Source organism: Girardinichthys multiradiatus, chromosome 3 (assembly GCF_021462225.1).
Source record: "Girardinichthys multiradiatus isolate DD_20200921_A chromosome 3, DD_fGirMul_XY1, whole genome shotgun sequence".
Classification (NCBI taxonomy): Eukaryota; Metazoa; Chordata; class Actinopteri; order Cyprinodontiformes; family Goodeidae; genus Girardinichthys; species Girardinichthys multiradiatus.
In genome coordinates this window covers 39961020-39980752 of record NC_061796.1, presented here as the reverse complement: position 1 = coordinate 39980752, position 19733 = coordinate 39961020, and the positions used below count along the sequence as shown (strand labels likewise).

Below are 19733 nucleotides of genomic sequence, written 5' to 3'. Positions count from 1 at the left end.
TTAATCTAAACAAGTTAATAAACCCGAACAAAACGAAATTCTCATAACGTCGAAATAGCCTAAATGCCAACAGACAGCTGCCAGCGTCAGTTGTACCCATGGCAACCAAGACAATGTAGAAAAATTAGCATTTCTTTTTGTCCTTAGCTAATATTGGCGGCGTCTGCTGTTTCGTAAACATATATAGCCTGTAACTCTCGAATATTTATTGAAGCAACATTTGCACTTTTAAGATATAACAATCGCTATGTTTTTGCGGTTTTGGAAGCAGGGTAAGAAACCTAACAAGAAATGTCGTGTTGTCACCTGACAACACGACATTTTCGGTAAACCGTTTTATACTTGGCCAAACAGGTAATACTAAAAGTGCTTTCATTTATTATTTTTACCGTTTTATACTTGGCCAAACAGGTAATACTAAAAGTGCTTTCATTTATTATTTTTATCCGTTAAAGTGGTAAGCGTCTGTCTAAGCAGGCTAGATACAAATATTTGGCTAGAATTTGCCCTTGTTGCTCATGGAAACAAAACGTAAAATGCTGAAAATGTCCAACTTGGCTAAGAAAGTGAGACCAGCAGAAAAGTTGCAACTGAAATCCACAACAGTCCAAAGCAAGTAAGACGGGTCATCTCCTCCTTTAACAATTTAAAAGATTATTTTCCTATTCTGATATGAGCACATCACCTGATAAGCATGTTTTCTAGGGCATTTCATGATCTCAGAAGGCTCCTGTCCCTGCTTGCCAAAAGCAGCTCCAGACAAGAGGTGAAGTGCACATGACGCCACACTGAAGCAGCGTGTCTAGACATTTTGATAATATACATACCAGCTCATTTTTCTCCTGTTGGACGTGTTGTACCATTAGACCTTCCCTGTGTTTCAGATGTCAACCCTGAGTAATAGTAAAGCAGTAAACAGCAGAGCCATCAGATGCTCACATTCTCCAAAACACAACAGCAGGCCCAGGAGTGACAGCGACCCCAACAATGAAGTGTCTCAACTGGAAAAATTTAGGTTTCCCTCCTGTCAAATATATATGTATACTACATACATATAGTGTAAAATTAAAATGTACCTCACATTAATGAGTTTAAAAATCAAGGGTCTTGAGGAAGAGAGGAGAGACAGAATCCAAGCTATTTGAGGTCCTGAGTGAAGTTCTACAGTCAGTGAAGATTTGGGGAGCAATGTAATCTGTCGGTTTAAGTCCAAAGTTAGTTTAGTAGTTGAGCACTTTATGCTCCCCGATGCTGACAAGCTTTATTGATGAGCAGGTTTTGTTTTTCAGTAGGATTTGGCACCTGCCCATACTGCCAAAAATCCCAACAGTTGATTTAATTACCAGCAAACTGGCCAGACCTAAGTCAGAAGAAAGATAGATGAATGAAAGCACAAATCTTTGTAAATTATCAAAAAAAAAAACTTTATTATACACAATTAAATGACATATAATTTATCTGAAAACTCAGTATTTAAAAAGTATTTAGCTTAGTTCGATGAGATTTTTAGTAAACAGTGTTATCTGAACACTGGATGAGCTTTTTATTTTTGTCACATTTTATTAAGTCTCTATAAAGGAAGGTGGCAACCTCTCAGATACCCTGACACACTACAGTTATGTTTAGAAAAGAAAATCCTTGCATCTTATTGTAAATATCAACTATAATCTTCTGAGTTGTTAAACAAGCTCTAGTAATTTGTGGTTTTTCCAAGTGTTAAAAGCTAAAATTTATATTTCTCTTTAAGAATCAAACCATATACAGTTCACTTTTTATCCTATTTCATCCTTTCTTTTTTCCAGCATAGCATACAAAGACCAAAGATGTTTCAGCAGTCACCCTCTGAGTAAACTGTTCCTGGAAATTCTTACATCCTTGGTCAAGAACCGACTCTGCAGGTAAATTGTTAAAATACTTGAGGTTTTCATAGCTTTTCAAATACAAGGCTTTAATTAATTATTATTTCCTATATCAAAAGTGAATGGATTGACCATGCATCACCCGAAGCTGTTCATAGAGTTCTTATCTGCCTTCGACTGCTGATCAGAGATCCCAACTACCAGGCACAAACCAAAAAAAAGGATTTAAGTTAAGTGTTTTTTTCTACTCTAGAAGACTATGACTGTTTTATTTATTTGGTATTTCTTCAGGAAATTCTTCACCAGCTCGAAGGCATCAGTTTGCTTGCCAGGGTAAAAGCTCTAAGATTGTATTTATAACCTCAAACAAGCTCTTCATCCATATATATCTCTCATATGCCCCGCTTATTGGCCGTCTGTTTCTCTGCAGTATATGGAGTCTGTCACTGCCAAGTACATATCATGTGGTGAGGAGGAGTTTGATACACAGAAGCTTGTTACGATGACCTGTAAGTACTCTGCAAGCAGAATCCCAGAAACACTGACAACTGGAGCTGAGTCTGTCCTTATCAACAGCTGCATCATTGATTTTACATGTTTTACAGATATATTTCAGAAGCTGTCCTCTGCTAGTAATCAAAGGTTGTGGGTCATTGAGACTGGGGCACACAGGGTAATTTTCTTTTTATATGCCATGGACATTGTCCAAAGCAAATTATTTTTATAACTAGTAGTTTGAATAATGATTGAATTTTAATAAAAAAGGCATAAAAGAAGGATTAATTATTTCTTGTTAATAGGCCAACTCTCTATCATTACCTTTGAACCTAAATATCTACAAGAAACAGTGGAATCACACAGAAATGTTCCAAAACTTTATTTATAGAACAGAAAATAAATTTCTACTTTTAACTTGGTCAGACCCTGGCAAAGCTCCTCTCCACAACAGACTGCGGTGTGTTACAGGGAGCCCTATTTGCACTCACCGCTTTGGCTGAGAGGTATGCAAGCCTTTTCAGTTAACCTTGAAACAGATATTTCATACATATTTGTTTTAATGTCCTGCTTTTCTGTAGCACCGAATGCAGGACAGAAATCGGGGAACCACAAATTGTGGATAGCCTTCTTGTAATACTGCAGGAATATGACCTGCTCTCAAAGAGGTTAGACATTTATACAATTTCTTTTTTGATGCATTTCTGGTAAAATATTTTAAAATGAAGGTTCTAATAACTTATTATCCACATAATATCAAATTCTCGTGTTTCCGGCAGAATGAGCGCTGAGTTGCTGAGGCTCTTGTGTTCAGTGCAACATGTGAGGGACCAGTTAAAGGAGATAGAGGGAGTGCCGGTGCTGCTGAGCCTCCTGCACAGCAGGAACCTGAAGCTGCTGTGGAGCGTCACCTGGGTTGTGGTCCAGCTATGTGAGGATCCAGACTGCAGGGCTGAGATCCGGGGCTGGGGGGGAGTGCAGCAGCTCCTCCGTCTGCTGAACATGTAAGTAATACAAATTTGTAGGTGGATTTTAATGTAATCGTTCATGTTTAACTGGAGTTTGGACATCCAGAACAAAAGATTATCGTTTGTAATGTAGAACCACAGAAGTTTTTGTTCACATGAGTTAAATACTTGAGTATATCAAGATGAGTCTTGTTGTGAAAACGTACTTTCTGTGACATTCTTTGGTCTTTGGTGGAAGACAAGGTCTTAGATTTACTCTACAACTAAGTCCAAACCTACCTGCCTGTAGTTTGCAAGATTTGTAAAAAATCTTAAAACGAATTTGATCATTTATTACATCTCACTCTGATAATTTTAGAAAATATCAACCTTTGATTTTACTACATTTATTGATAGGGAAAGAAAACCCCACATTGAGATCAACACAGATTTGGACCATATACTTTGTGCCATTTTATTGCTGAAAGACTCAGTGATGACCTGTTTTATATCAAAGACCAACATGTTGTGATCTCTTAAAAAACTTCATTTAGCAAACTCCACATGTTTATATCTGTGGTAAAAGGATAGAAAATGCTTTATTCATGAAGATGCCATAGATACCATCTAATGCTAGTTATGGAGATTCAGTGACCTCACTCTTTGCTGGAGTTCTATAACTGTGATCTTTGGAGGTTGTTAATGTCTCTCTCACCATATTCTTCACTGTGTGTGGTGGCAAACTGAACTTGGGTCCTTGTCCAGCCTTGTTTTTCACATTTCCAGTCATTTAAACCTTTTAATTATTGCCCTAACTGTAATTATGGGCACGTTGAGGTAACCTGCCCATAATTACAGGGCTGCAAGCTATTTTCTTGCAGCCCTTTCCCAATCTATAAAGATCAACAAGTATTTGCCTAAAAAAGTATACCTTTAAAAAAAGCTTCTGTTATCAATGTCTTTATCAAAGGTGTGATAAAGCACAAAGGGTGGTATACTACATTATTGTTTGTGCTAGATCAGACAGAAATTAACAATTCTAGCAAATGTAAAACATTGGAAATTTATTGAACTACAAATTAAAATTGCTGCTATGGTTATAAAATGTTTGCCTCTGATTGCCTACTTGTACAAACGTAAAGCCTAAACCAGTGTCATTACCTTTTATATGTAAGTGGCAAAGTAACTCTCTCAGTGATAGGCAGCACGTTTCTGACCGTTCAGCCATCGAGATGCTTCCCACTCCCAGCAACGGCCCTCAGTTCCCGAGGGAACACATGAGTGAGGAGCTTGGACCACATGAGACGGTGCAGAAGACTGTGGCTCTGCAGTCAGGTCAGCGACCACACCGTGCAGAATATCACACAATGTGCCCTAAATAAGTCCATTCTGTAAAAAGATTGTTGTGTTAACATTCAACAAGGAAAGCAGTGGGCAGGCAATAATGTAAAATAATGAAACACGTTAACCTTTTCTTGTTGCGGCAAAATAAGGATAATTCTGCCCGTAGAGACGTCTTATCAGGAGATGAGAATGTAAACAGATATTTCCTAAGACATTTCAGACTGAACTAACTGCATCTTCAGTTTTACAGTAGTTGAAAATTTCCTGTCTCAGAATTTCTGTTCACTCTACAGAAAGTCAGCTGTATTTGAAACTGTACTAATGCAAAATAATGGTGTTATTGAAATAAAGAGTTGTACATCGCTGTGTGTGAGTTATGTTGCTTCTGCTCATGTTTCAGCCTGCTGTACAGCTCTGACTGAACTGAGTCTGGATGACACGTCTGCTCACGACATTGTACAGGTAAGGAGGTCTTCATTAAAGGGCCAAAAATATTTAAATAAATAACAATTTAAAACATTGCCTCAATGAGCTGTGCTTTCCTCTTTTTAGGAAAATGGTATCTATATAATAGCAAACCTAATTTTACCAAAAACCTTTACCAAAAATGGGCCAAAGGCCGGTTCTTTACAGGTAAATGCTTTATGTGACAGATCAGGAAGCATTGCAGCTGAAGGTGTTCTGCAGTTCAGTAAATGAAATGTTAATCTTTTGTTTTGCCAGTGCTACGCTTTCCGAGCTCTCCGCTTTCTCTTTAGCGTTGAAAGAAACAGGTATCTGTTTAAAAGGTAATGGCACAGTGACATTCATGGTCACATTTGGTTTTCAGGTTTTGACTTTACATTTTGGTTTCTTGGTTTTAGATGTTGTTTTCTGTTTCTGTTGAACTTTCAGTTTTAACATATTTAACTTGTTTGTTTATTCCAGCCATTTTTTCCTTTTTTGTTTATTATACACACATCTTCTCTATCAAGTATGTTTCATTAGTATGTCCCTAGTTTTTAATAGCCTCTAATGCAGTTTTATCTGTCTGCAATGCTAGATTGATTTTATTTCTTTAAACATAGCATTTTGGTTTTCCATCATCTACCGGCCTTTTGAGCCTGTACTAACCAGTTACATGCAAACCAATATGAGAAACCTTATTGGAATCTTCGAACTTAGTCTCATATTTGTAAAAGAAAGTACTCTCATCATGGAGGTCCACAGCTGTTCTGTAACCCTTTATCCCTTCCAGACTCTTTCCCACAGACTTCTTTGAATTGTTTATTGATGTTGGACATTATGTGCGAGACCTCACAGCTTATGAGGAGCTGCAAACCCAAGTTTCACTCTACTCTGTAAGAACAAAAAATTATTTGTATTTTTCTGTTTGTTATTACTGTTTTCTTATGAAATAAATATTTTCTCATCTATTGGCACACCTGGTAAATTTGTGTAAAAAGCCTTAAAATAAACGTCTTTTCTTGTGGTAGCATAATCTTACAGTGAATACTTTAGAAAAATCTGACCTGTCTATGTAGAAAAAAGATATTTACAGTTGTCTGCAGTAGCACAGTTAATATTACACCTTACAAGACCTTTAATATAAATGTAACTGACACATTTTTTTAAGTTACACTTTCCTTTGTAAATTTGATTAGAGTTGCTTGGAACTTCTTATTAGTAAATCAATGACCTTCTGTCTCCTGATGTATATACATAAGGCCAATTTATTTTAGTAGCTACTACATCAAATCAAATTTATTTATATAGCACATTTAAGAACAACTGCTGTTGGCCAAAGTGCTGCACACAAAAAACAATAAATGATAATTCAATACAGACATTATACAAGATAGAAAAAAAAACTCTTACATTGTATTAAAACCCAGTGAGTATAAATCAGTTTTAAGAAGAGATTTACAAACACCAAGAGATGAAGCCTGTCTAATGTGAAGGGGCAGCTGGTTCCACCGTTTAGGAGCTACAACTGAAAAGGCCCGATCACCTCTGTGGACCAGCATGGACCTTGGGACAACTAAACACAAATGGATATTAGATCTAAGGGATCTAGAGGGCACATAAGCCTGCAGGAGATCAGACAAACATGAAGGTGCCTGCCCATTTAGGGCCTTATAGGTCAACAATAACACTTTAAAATCAATTCTAAAACGAACGGGGAGCCAGTGAATCGGTACTAGGAGCCAGTACTTGGTTGGATGAGAACCCACATTTGTCTTTTTACCATAAGAAAGGTAAAAAAAAAAAAAAAACATCTGTTAATGGACTGCAGCAAGGAGTGGCATCTTGGCCTCACCACATCATAACAATCATGAAATAGTATATCTGAATGCCAAATGTTTTTTGTTTGTTTTCTTCTGAAATGAATCCAGGAGAAGCCCCTCTCGGACTTTAACTGGAATTGTATGCTTTAGTATAAAGAAAAGTACCTCATGCCTACAAATAAATATGGTGGAGGAGCTATGAAACAGTGGGACTGTCTAATTTCAAAAGGTTCTGGGAACCTTGTTACATGGCCTCATAAACTCCTTAAAATTCCAGCACATTTAATATAAAAATCTGGTAGACTGTCTGCCGCATAATCATCATAAACATGTATGGTCAAATCAACACAAAGATAGTGCATCAGATCCACCATCAGCCTTCTTCCATAGCCATCTCAGTCTGCAGACCTAAATCCTATAGAAAATGTGTACAGTTAACTAAAGGGAAGTGGTTGAAGAAGTATCTTACAACCTTGTGAAATGTTATAGAAAAGTAAGTGCTGTCCTATTAGCAAAAGGGGGGTTTAGAAAGTATGACCTGGAGGGGTTCTAGTACATGTGCCAACAGAGATTTTGTTAAAAAAAAATGTTTTTCTTAACTGACATTTTCTTCCCCCTGAATGAATGTCCTTTTTTGGATTTTTTAACGTGAGGCTACTTAAATAAACAGTTTATTTTTTATTTAATTTAAAGCTTTTCACACATTTTTACCAGAGGAGCCGATACATGTGGAGAGTGCTATATTTTCTAACTCTGGTGGGATTTATTAACTTCCAAACAGATAAAGAGGTGTGTGTTTTTACTGCAGGAAGAGGAACTGAATAGTCTGAGAGAGAATATTGAGGCCCTAGACCAGAACCGGCCTCCACTCAGAGTAATCGGTGGTTACTCTATACTGGACCACCTGGGCTCTGGAGCTTTTGGAAGTGTCTTTAAAGTACAACAAACTTTCAGAAAACTAGCAGAATGTACTTTAGAAGTGTGTTGCTTTCAGCTTTTGTGCTTTCAATGAAAGGTCCAAAAGCACTCCAGGCAGAACCTCCTGGCTCTGAAGGAGGTGAACCTGCACAACCCGGTGTTTGGCAAAGACAAGAAGTCCAGAGACAGCAATGTGGAAAAGATCATCTCTGAGCTTACAATCATCAAAGAACAGGCACACAGCACAGTTACCATCCCGTTTAAAATTGAAATATATTTGAATTTATTTTGTGTAGATCATAAGTAATTTATTTTTCCCCTTTTCTAGATGACACACCCAAACATAGTAAAATATTGCAAAACATTTTTGGAAGGTAAGGATGGTACCTTTCATGACCATACCGATTGTTTTCATTCAAACCTTGAAAAAGCCACGTCCTGCTCTCTGTTTTAGGTGACAAGCTTTACATTGTAATGGAGCTGATTGAGGGCTTGCCACTGGCTCAACATTTTAATTCACTGAAGGACAAACAACAAACATTCACTGAAGACAGAATATGGAACATATTCATTCAGGTACAACTTTTCAATGTAGTTTTCTATCAAGCTTTTTGTTTGACAATTCTTGTTTAAAGCAATTTCTCAACATGTTTTTGAGAAACATTTATGACTATTGAAAAGCTTAACTCCATAGTTGAAAAGCATTAGGGTGGAAGAAACAATATGAGTAAGGAAAAACCTTAATTTGTGAATGAGAAGATATGCAACAGAAGGTGTAAATGCTTTTAGTTAATAGAGTAAAGTCAGAGCCAGAGGGACAAAAAGGAGGTTGCATTAGAATTAGATTGACATAGAAAAATCAGACCCAGACGCATCGCTGAACTACAATAAATTCTGAATCAGTTCTGTTTTCTCTCAGATGTGCCTGGCTTTGAGGTACCTGCACAAGGAGAAGAGAATAGTTCACCGTGACCTCTCACCTAACAACATCATGCTGGGGGAGAAAGATAAAGTCACCATCAGTGAGTCTGAACAATCACCACATCCTGTTTCTGTGGCACGTTCCTGTCCTCTCTTGTTCAAAGGGTTAAACCTTTATATTTCCCTCTGCCTGAAGCTGACTTTGGGCTCGCCAAGCAGAAACAGGAGAACAGTGAGCTGACATCAGTGGTTGGCACCATCCTTTACTCATGGTGAGAAGATTTACCCAAGCTTTTGGCAGAATTTCAAGTAAAACAGAGCTCTCGCTGTTAGTTGGTGGCATTTTAGGGAAATAACAAGCACTGCAGCTCAGAGGTTAAATATACTAATTTACTGTCTAAACCTATTTTTGAAACCGTGAAAAATGCATTTAAAATATATGCCCTGTGGATGCAATTATAAATTAAATTAAATATTTAAAACAGTGAGGTCTGTGAAGGTGTGAAGGTTGATGCAGGTTGGCCAGAAGGGTTTTAGGGTGTTGTTTTAAATCCACACTACTGTAAAAACCATATGAGCCAAAAAGAACCTAGTAAAATATCCCTGAAAGGTTTTTCCAAAACCTAGTGAGTTAAAGTAACAAATACAACACAAGCATGAAAGAATTCCACTGAAACAGTAGAAACCTGTCAAAATTACTTTAGGCTGGCTTGAAGAAACATGCTACTGAATCTGGCTAATCTGTTTCAACCAAATAGCGTTGAAGAGGGCCAACAAATGCCTTTTAAAAAGCTTTTGTCCGATAACTATTTTATTTCACTTTTATTTAAAAAAACATTTCCATTAAAAAGCATTTCATTTATCCTTGTTTATACCTGGCAATAATCCTGACTAGTTTTGGATTGGAGACTGAGACCTTGGACTTTTTGAGTAAAGATAGTGTTGATAGTGAGAACAGTACAGACTTCACTTACTGTATGTGTCATAAGTGATATAAGAATTGACTTTTTGGCTAAGAGGGATCATTTCTGAGATTGTGTTCATGTGGTGGTGCATGTTGTGGCAGTCCAGAGGTGGTGCAGAACAAACCGTATGGGGAGAAAGCTGACATCTGGGCTTTGGGCTGCATCCTGTACCAGATGGCAACTTTACAACCTCCGTTCTACAGCAGCAACATGTTGTCACTGGCCAGCATGGTGAAGTCAATGTACAAAATAAATTAGCATGAAATGCTTTTATTTAAACCCTCTGTAATTTATCTTTTATTCTTATTCTGTATTGGCAGATCGTTGAAGGAGTCTATGAGCCAGTTGAAGAGGGAGCATTTTCAGAGAGGCTGACAGGGATGATCAGATGGTGAGACTTCAGATGGAGGCCAGAAGCTGTGATGTGTCATGTAACTAAAGGTTGCTCACCTTTACTTATTCTATGTGCTGATCCATCAGGTGTTTGAGTTCAGACCCAGAGCAGCGGCCGGACATCATAGCCGTCAGCTCCAGGATTTCTGACATCATGATGAGGCTGATGGATGGACTCTACACCTCCCAGAATGCACTGCAGCGGAGAGCTGATAATGACAGGAAACGAACACAGAAGTATTTTTTGGAAAGGCAACAAAGCAGGAATAACTACTGCCACTCAGACATGGTAAACTTGGATTCTAAAGCCAGTTTTTAAAGACTTTGCTTCATGAAGTGCTCTGGTGTTTATACGATGTTTTTCAGGAAAGAGGGCTGACACAGACTGAATCTGTGGCTCGGAGCTCCTCTGCAGGCTGCGGTGCATGTGACATTTTGCAGACAAGCAGTGAAGGTGATGCACTTATCAAAATTCTGAAACCACATTGATAAGTTTTTTTTATAAATGTTTTATAAGAGATCTTAGATGACTATTTACTTTCCACCTACTTCGTTTCATACAAGAGAGTTTTCCTTTGATTGATGGTCAAAAGTTAAAATCTTTTACAGTGATGTTTGCTTTACTGTGACACTCTCACTAAATTATGGCAGCTGTATGATCAATAGCAGCTGAAGCATGGTTGGTCAGGATGCAGCATCATACATAGGTTTTCTGGATTGGAGTGGGTTCCCCATTATGCATGTCAGAGTATTCACAAATCCTCTGTTGGGATGTTTTGTTATCATTGTTGTAGCAAACCATTGTCATGTGTGCAGCTTAGAGAGCATGGTAGCAGAATGGAAGCAGCTTATCCATGAAGTGGAACCTCCATGCATGAGCGTGATTTAGTTATCTGATAATTTAAAGCAGGAATGGCCAAACTGGCCTGATGCCAAGGCTTATCAGGCCCACACTGCCTCACTCCAAGTATGTTTTTACAATAATCTTGGTAGTGTGACTGCTATTGTCGTTGCTAACGGAACAACCCATTCTCCCCACACCAATAAATACTGATGCATGCTCAGCCCCCCACCAGATAGTATTTGGTATGCACTGCACTACGTCCTAACAGGAGTGGGAGAAGAGCGCACACCTCGAAACTGCACCGAGGCTCGGCTGTGCTGGTTGCTGTGAGACCAAAAGACATTGTTAATTTCCCTAAACTGTAGTTTGAATAGGTGTCAATGAAAACAACTGTATCATATGTACTGATGAGGATTAGAAGAAAGGAATCATGACCAGCACCTCATATGATTTATAATCGATTTTTCAATGTGCAGATAAACAAAAAAAAACAAAATAAAGAAAACACTTTAGGCTTCAGAACATCAGCATTACTGGGTTCAAGTCAATGTTGTAGAAACAAAGATATTTTAGATTTTCTGGGCATGGTGGCTTAGGACGGCTTTTACAAAGGTATACTGGGCTGAGCTGGGCTGAAGACGACTTGCTGAAGTTTAAACCAAGCATCAGAATGTGACATTGACTGTGGCGTAGTTCAGAGTCACCATGTTGCTTCCAGCAGCATTGTGGTAGTGTGATGGGATACAATCTAAGACAGTCAGGCCATGACGGGTAGAGATCGTGTTTTGATGACAGGCCACAGGACAGCCTCTCAGGCATTCAGCAGGGACACATTTTTTGGGATGTTCTGAGAGTGTAACAGCGTTATAACTGCTTTCACATTAAAGGAAGTTTTCCAAATTTGACCTGATGTTCCACAATGTAACAGTTCATTGATATCATGGGTGTCATATAGGGGTCCTAATCCAGTGTGAAGGAGACATTTGCGTTGTGTTGTGTTTTTTATGAATGTTTGCTTTTTAGGCCAGTTTATGTGGACTTTACTTACCAACCTTCGCTTTATTTTTCACTTCAGACTTGGAGCCCAGGGTTTGTGTCACACCAGTTCAGATTGTAGCCTGGTAGGTGAAAACACATTACAGTTTTTAACATTTGTGTTGCATTTACATTCCCATTACCACCTCCTCTGGTTAGAGACAAACTGTTAGATTGCTATTTGTGAAAAGGTATATAACTCTGTTAAACCACTTCTGTCGCTTCCTCTTTTGCTCAGTGGGGATTTTACTGCTTCAAAGATAAAACCAAGACCAGGTACCATTTCAACATCTGATTTTAAATGCAGTTATGACACAAAATAGAGAGTAAACTAACAAAGCCATTCATAGTACAGACATTTTACATGTTGCGTGTCCCATCTGATTTTTGGGAAGAATGAGCTGTTTTCCTCTTACTTTAGTGTCTGTAGGAATCTGTGTGTCACAGAAGAAACTGCGACAGATCGATGATCCCATCCAGAGGCTGCTTGTGCAGCTGCACAAAATCATCTTCATCACTCAAGTACAGTAATTTTGGATTTATTTTATCAAGGAAAGACCTGGAGTCAAGAAAGCAGAAATAATTATTTCTTGAGATCCATGTTGGTCCAGAGAATAATCTGTATGGCAGCAGATTTAACATTTTCTGGATGTCATTTCATTTCCAGCTTCCACCAGCCTCGCACCACAGCATCAAACGCCATCTTGTTGAGAGATTCAAAAAGTCTCTCTTCCAAGTCGGCAGTGATCCATACAACATAAAAGTGGAGCTCAGCAAGGTTAGAAGGTTCACATTTCCAGCCTGAGTGGTACTCATAGACAACAGAATAACTGGATTCATGGTGCAGGTGTTTAGGTAAACCTTATGTTGTTTTAAAGTTGTCACAGTATGGCAGCAACTGGTCTCAAGCTGTCATAGTAATACACCAAACATCATACAGTGTAAAATAAGCCTGAATATATTGCCTTGTGTTTTGCAAGCTATGTAGGACTTTTCTATCCAAGCATAAAAAAGAAGGTATTTCTTATGTCTCAAAGTCAGATGATTCAATGTTTTCTTCTTCAGAGTTCTTTAGTTTCTAGTTACCATGTACAACCTGAATACATTGCTGGTCAGACGTGCACATAAACCTTCCATGGGCATGAATAAAACAATGATTTTAGACTTTTAATGATTTATTTGAACTGTTCTTTTTCCAGGAAAGAACAGTAATTCAACATACAACTCCAGTGATTTCTAAAAACAGGAATTGGTTTTACAAATTTACATCTATTGTCTTTAATCTACATAGAGTCAGAATTATACATACGATCTAAAATATATCCTCACACCCTCATAAGATCTGGTTAAATGTCCCTTAGCAAGTTGGTCTTTAACCACACACCTTTAGTAGCTTTAGACCAGCATCACTCTTGATTCTCATCCTGACAGACTTGATAGAGTTAATTTAAACTGGTCGGGTTCCTAGTGTAGGCTCGTCTTTTAAAGGTAGTTAACAGAAGTTGAATAACATATGGCTGGGAGTTTGGGAAGGCCTTTCCAGAAGCCTGTTTTATTCAAATCCAGTTTTGATGAATTCAGGATTCTTGTTGTGTTGGAAAATCCAATCATCTGTAAGTTTCAACCATTTCGCTGTTGATTTAGGGTAAAGTTGGAGAATTTGTAGATAGTTCTCCTTCAATATTTCATCTATGTCCTTTGTGCAATGCACCAGTACTGCTGGCAGCAAAAAAGCCGAAAAGCATGATACTGCTACTGCTATGCTTGACAGATGATACAGGGCTTTTAAATGTGAAAGCATTTCCATGACTCTTCCAAACATACTTTTTGTCAATGTGGGCATGTGCCTAATCTTCAGGTCAAGTCAAATTTTCCCAATTGGCATTTTATTATCAATTTATCAATCAATGCAATTGTGTGGATTCTGAGACATCCAGGACATGAAAATCCAGAGTGCTTCAGTAGAAGACAACTGGACTTCCTACCATGTTACTTGAAGGATTCCTCAGTTCTGACAGAACTAAGAAGAATCCTTTCAGATAAGAGGCGAAACGTCTTCAAGAAACATAAGAAGTCCAGTTGTCTTTCACTTAAACACTTGGGATTAACTGTATTGTATTATAACTGGACTGAATTTGGCACGGTGGTAGCACTGTTGCCTTGCAGCAAGAAGGTCCTGGGTTCGATTCCCGGCCGGGGGTCTTTCTGCATGGAGTTTGCATGTTCTCTCTGTGCATGCGTGAGTTCTCACCAGGTACTCCGGCTTCCTCCCACAGTCCAAAAACATGCCTGTTAGGTTAATTGGTAACTCTAAAATTGCCCTTAGGTGTATGAATGAGTGTGTGCATGGTTGTTTGTGTGTTGCCCTGCGATGGACTGGCGACCTGTCCAGGGTGTATCCTGCCTCTCGCCCATAGACTGCTGGAGATAGGCACCAGCTCCCTGGTAGAGCGGTAGAAAATGACTGACTGACTGACTGAATTTGACTTGATGTAATTAGATATGAACTGGACCTGTTTCTCTTTGAATGACTTTACTTGCTAATTGGTGCTGTATAAATCAGAAGAATTTAATAATAAAACACTTGCATCTTTTATCCCTCAAGTAACTCTTTTTTTGTTTCTGATCGGTTTTATCTAAAAGAAATGACCAAACTAGGAATGTATTTTCTTCATTTTCTGTCTCAGCTTGTCCAGGCATCATCAGAATTGATGGAATTAAAGTCGACCAGTTTAGACTGGCGCCACATGGTGCAGCACTTTAGAGGGGAACACCTCACTGCTGAAACTACAGGTAGAGTTATCTCACTACTGATTTATCAGCCAATAAAACAGAGCTGCTCCTTCGAGAATTTAGAACAAGCACTTATAGAATCTGTTTTATTCTTGGCTAGTTATGCATCAGATTGTTTCTGGTTATGGTTTGAAAATAATCTTTTCAATAGTTTTACATTTTCTAAAGTTAATAAAAAGTTAATCGTCTCATCTTTTGTGACAGATGATGAGAATCTCAGTGATGGAGTTACATATCAGCAGATGCAGGTCAGTTTCTCCAGAGTGATGGTGCACCTTTGCTTCATTTACCTGTTGGGATTATGATTATTGATTAATTAATATTTATCAAGAATTATAATTTAAAATCATAATTTGAGAAAATTAATTTCTTAACCAAAAATCCTCATTTATGAATCGGAACCAGAGATGTCCTCTGGTGTTGTAATGGTGGCTCAAAGCCCTTGATAATTACAACTGTTAAATTCTCAGTAATAATTGATAACTATTACTAGATGTCACTGTTTAATCAACCGTTTCTGCTGAAACGTGGGGAACTTTAACCTTATTTTGACTGACAAATCACTCTTACACAAAATAAACACAAACGCCTTCTCTTTATCTACGTGAATATTTATTAAATCAACAGCCCTGATACAACTCGCTCTTCCGATTCAATAATCTTCACCTAATCAAACATGCAAAGTTCTACTCAAAAGGGAAAAATGATCTAACTAAACACAATAAAACAGCCTTGAGTGTGGATGAAATCAAACCAGCAGTTATGACAGTTATGGCAAAATACAAGAGAAATATTATGCTAAGCGAAGCTTTGAGTGTAACTTCCTCCATCAAGCGTCACGGGTCGTAAAATGTCCCCCAACGTTGGGAGCTCAGTGCACACAAAGAGTTATAAAGCTTTTGGCGGCAACCAATAAGACATGAAGTTGAAGACAAAGAAAATGGTTGATTTTCACCATAAGGTTATTATAGCAGCTCAGGTTTACAGCGCACCTGCGCTCAGGTGTTCACACAGTAAAAACACAACTTCCGAAGCTCAGCGGCTTCAGAGTCCAGCGATCATCAAAATTCAGTAACACTTGGCATACAAATACACCTCGAACACATTAGACTATAAGTGGCGATTCTAAAATCCTACTTTATCCTGCCCAAGTTATCTTAATAGAAATAAAAAAAAATAAAAAAAACGAACGGACTTTACTTGGTGTAGTCTTCCTTGGAGCAGAGAGGTAGAAAAAAAAAATGGGTGGGGGGTTGGGGAGTTTCCACGCGTCCGTGGGTAACTCAGGAGAACGGTCCGTTCTCGTCCTTTGGCCTCCTTGGCAGAAAGGTGAAAAATAGGACGGACCGTCACTATTCGACTGGAACAAAAAAAAAAACAAGGATGAAAATTTATTCTCCTTGAAACCTCCGTGGTTTTTTGGTTACGTGTTAAATCCACGCCTGCGATCAGTAAAGTTGAAACTTACAAGCCTTCTTATTCTTGTAAGTTTAATTCGCTTAGTTTTCTGGCCAATGGGAGAATGAATGAAAGTCCACGTGTGAGTTTCTTCTCCAGAATGACGCTCCAGTTGCGATGTAACCGTGTCTCGGTTCCAAGCTGAAAAGCAATGGGGGTGATCTCAGAGTATGTTATATAGGCCACTGTGACATCAGAGCTGCGACGCCCAATCCTATCAGCCGCGGTGCCCGCTGGGATTTGTAGTAGCAGACTATCCTGGAATACAAAATGGCCGATGCCGCTGAACAGTATAGTGGCGTCCAGCAACGTACAAATGGTCCAATATTCAGCAAAGAAATGGTCCAACATACCAAAATCTTGACAAATGTAATGAATATGGTTAGAAATTCATAAAATGTGGGCGAATGTGGCTGAGTGGGTACAGTAGTCGTCTTGCAATCGGAAGGTTGTGGGTTTAATTCCAGCTTCCCCTTGTCACATGTCGATGTGCCCCTGGGCAAGGCACTTAACCCCAAGTTGCCTACTGATCTGTGCATCAGTGATGAATGTGTGCTCGTTAGTGAGTGCGAATGGCTGAATGTGGCTCTAGTATAGAACACTTTGAGTGGTCGGTATAACTGAAAAAAGGAATTCAGTCCATTTATCATTTACATACAGCAATCTGTCACATAACTGTCTATACAGGTCCAAATGCTTTTTAATTGAGGTACACAAACTAGATGGGAAGTGAGCTTCATTGATAATGGGAAGTTTCAGTCCTCAGAGTTATGATAAAGTTAGACTTAATCTACTCAAAATGGTCATAAAACTCAAATAAATTAGAAACTGTGGGTAACAACTCTACTGGTTAGATCAAGTGTCTGCAATAGAAAGTGTTTTATTTTAACTTCAGTTGTTGTGCCGGTTGTCCATGCGCTTCCAGTGAAAGGATTTTCTGCTCCAATGTTCCTTTTCAGGCAATCATTGAGGAGCTCCTGGAGGAGAACAGCTACTATGAAGCAACAAACAGCAGGTGAACTGGAAATGTGAAAATGTTATGATCCTTACAAATATATTGTAAGACAACACAAACATGAAAAATCACAAGTAAGTACTGTCCAACCAAAACCCTGATGAGTTTGATTTAAATCATAGTTATCTGTTTTTCTATCCTACTAGGCTGAAATTAATACATGTTGTGTGTTTGCTTTGTGTTTTTGGACATGTGCTAGTTAGAGTCAGTTAAAGGAAGTTTAAGGACCCTCCTTCACTGACATACATTATGCTTCTTTAATTTGGTGTGTTTTCATTTCAGGGCCAAAGACAAAAGAAATAACCTAGCAGGGAACTGGGAGTAACCTGTAACTGATATCCACCTCACCCAGAAGTCTGAACGTGACACTGGGAATGAGATCATTCAGAAACTGGGACCAGTGTAGATACACCCATAAGCACAAAGATCAAAGCAGCATGTCGACATAGAGAAGAAAAACAGTGGTTATATTAATGAGATGCAAACTGACAGGAGTGCTGTTAAACAGTTTATAACTCTTGGGCTTCCTATGCACAGGGCAGCTATTTTCAGTTTGTTTGAGGCTCATGTGGTTTTACAACTTTGGAGAGAACTGTGATTTTTTTTGCATGTGCAAACGGACCATAATCCTAAAAGAAAAATCACTGGACTATTTCTAAACAAAATGTAGCTTAATTCCATCACACATGCAGAGTAAGGAAGCTTATAATGTAATAAATCTGAAATACAATAAACTAATGTTTAAATACAGTGCCTTGCAAAAGTATTCACACCCCTTGGACCTTTCCACATTTTGTCATGTTACAACCACAAATTTCAGCCTATTTAATTTTATGTGATTGACCAAAACAAATCAAAATCTGAAAAGTATGGCATGTATTTTACAGTGTACCAGCTATTATTTCAGGATTGCCCAATATTTAGCTCCATCAATTTTTCCATAAACTCTGACCATCTTCTCCGGTCCAAGCTGAATAAAAGCATCTCCACAACATGATGCTACCACCACCTCCTCCCACTGTGGGGATGGTGTGTTCAGGGTTAGCTTTTTACCATAAAGCAATTTGGAAGAAAGTGAAAAAGTTCAGCTTTGGTGTTACTAAACCATGACACCTCCTTTCACATGTTTCCTGTAATCCTCTACATGGCTCGCAGCAAACTTCAAAAAATACTTTTTATGACTTTCTTTCAAAAATGGCTGTTTTTTGCTATTTTTTTTGTAAAGGTCCAATTTGTGCAGTGGATCTCTCCAGCTTATCCAGAATAACCATGGGCCTCTTGACTGAATAAAAATGCCCAGCACACAAAAAGAAAGATGCATCATTTTTCTTCCACTTCCACTTCTACTTTGAGTTAATCAATCAGATAAAATACCATTAAAATAGTGTTTTGGTTTGTAATGTGACAAAATGTGAAAAACATAAAGGGGTGTGAAGGCAGTGTGCCTATAAACTGTAATAACACAACATAAAATGTGTATTGGTTGGCACTTTGCATTAGTAGTTTTAAAAGTACCACAGTGGAAACATTCATATCACCCTCAGGCGTTTTTGCATCTCACATATTGATAGTCTGTACAAATGTGATGTGACTGTATGAATCTCTAAATATAATTTAACACTCATGTTTATGATGAAGACTAAGGCCAACTTATTTCTGTACTGGATATAAATGTAAACCTATGTGATGTGCTTCTGTGTTCTGCAGCTTTCTGAGCATACCATTTTAAATTCTTTGGAGCAGATTGAGCGGTTTAACTGTTTTAACTCATTGCTGCACAACTGCATGTGACAGCATGTGCTTTTTTACCTTCAACCCACAATTTCCTCCTCATATATCTGTCAAATAGCTGATAAGAGCTTTCACTTTAATGTAGCACATCTCAGTGTCTGGCTGTAAGTAAAATTAAAAACAAGGTCAGAGGTTTTATGTACTTTCTGTGCACTGTAAAGTTTGAACTGAAGAATAATAACTTTGGTGTAGTGTAAATTCATTGTATAAAAATGTTCAATGTAATTCTTTAAGCATTTAAAATAAATATTTCTTATTCACTTTGATACAGAAAGACCTGATATTCTGTCCTATCGGTTATCAAGTTATGAAAGCTATTCACTATAAACAACCTCTTTAATTTGTTTGATTACATGTATTTTATTTGAGGCATTTAGTAGGTTATAAGGTTAGTTCCATCCATCATTAGGTGATTGGTTCCCATTTTCAGCATCTTCGGCAGTGAATGGGTTGTGAAACAAACCTGTAACTGATTCATTGCTTTCCTGCTGGGATTAATTATTTCATTTATCAGACTGCATTTGAGCAGTAGACCTTGGTAAATAATTTTACTAACAACTGTGCTATTGACTTTTTTTAAGTTGTGGCCATGAAGTCCTAAGACCTCAGTCAGTCAAAAATTTTCTATACCACTTCATCCATAGTGGGTCGCAGGGAGTTGGTGCCTATCTCCAGCAGTCTATGGGCG

The 19733-nt window shown here is 38.2% G+C and overlaps 1 protein-coding gene across 4 annotated transcripts; it reads left to right on the top strand.

Annotated features, from left to right (window-relative positions):
* Position 1: 1 nt before the first annotated feature.
* nek10 (NIMA-related kinase 10) lies at positions 2–19311 on the top strand. 4 transcript variants are annotated; one of them, XM_047362117.1, is made up of 35 exons: positions 17–354; positions 456–616; positions 706–766; positions 885–1015; positions 1803–1898; positions 1979–2063; positions 2151–2192; positions 2290–2368; positions 2465–2532; positions 2781–2860; positions 2936–3022; positions 3134–3358; positions 4497–4636; positions 5046–5107; positions 5198–5278; positions 5369–5433; positions 5883–5985; positions 7721–7849; positions 7928–8065; positions 8159–8204; positions 8285–8406; positions 8750–8852; positions 8948–9023; positions 9818–9947; positions 10037–10107; positions 10197–10398; positions 10476–10563; positions 12029–12074; positions 12227–12264; positions 12410–12510; positions 12656–12766; positions 14676–14781; positions 14986–15029; positions 17199–17254; positions 17537–19311. In XM_047362117.1, exons 2-35 carry the CDS (start codon positions 519–521, stop codon positions 17577–17579), a joined length of 3153 nt encoding a protein of 1050 aa, XP_047218073.1. In that variant the 5' UTR covers positions 17–354; positions 456–518; the 3' UTR covers positions 17580–19311. The 4 variants fall into 4 exon arrangements, 3 of the variants coding, with proteins under 3 accessions (XP_047218074.1, XP_047218073.1, XP_047218075.1); XM_047362118.1 differs by lacking the exons at positions 14676–14781; positions 14986–15029 and having other exon boundaries at positions 5–616; XR_007037787.1 differs by lacking the exons at positions 14986–15029; positions 17199–17254; positions 17537–19311 and having other exon boundaries at positions 2–616; positions 12656–12843.
* The last annotated feature ends 422 nt before the right edge of the window (positions 19312–19733 follow it).

Bases quoted from the DNA above. Each gene is read 5' to 3' on its own strand.
- nek10 (XM_047362117.1), top strand. From the start codon at position 519: ATGGAAACAAAACGTAAAATGCTGAAAATGTCCAACTTGGCTAAGAAA. The intron at 1,899-1,978 runs GTAAATTGTTAA...CTATATCAAAAG, and splicing joins GTCAAGAACCGACTCTGCAG to TGAATGGATTGACCATGCAT. The intron at 17,255-17,536 runs GTGAACTGGAAA...TTTTCATTTCAG, and splicing joins TATGAAGCAACAAACAGCAG to GGCCAAAGACAAAAGAAATA.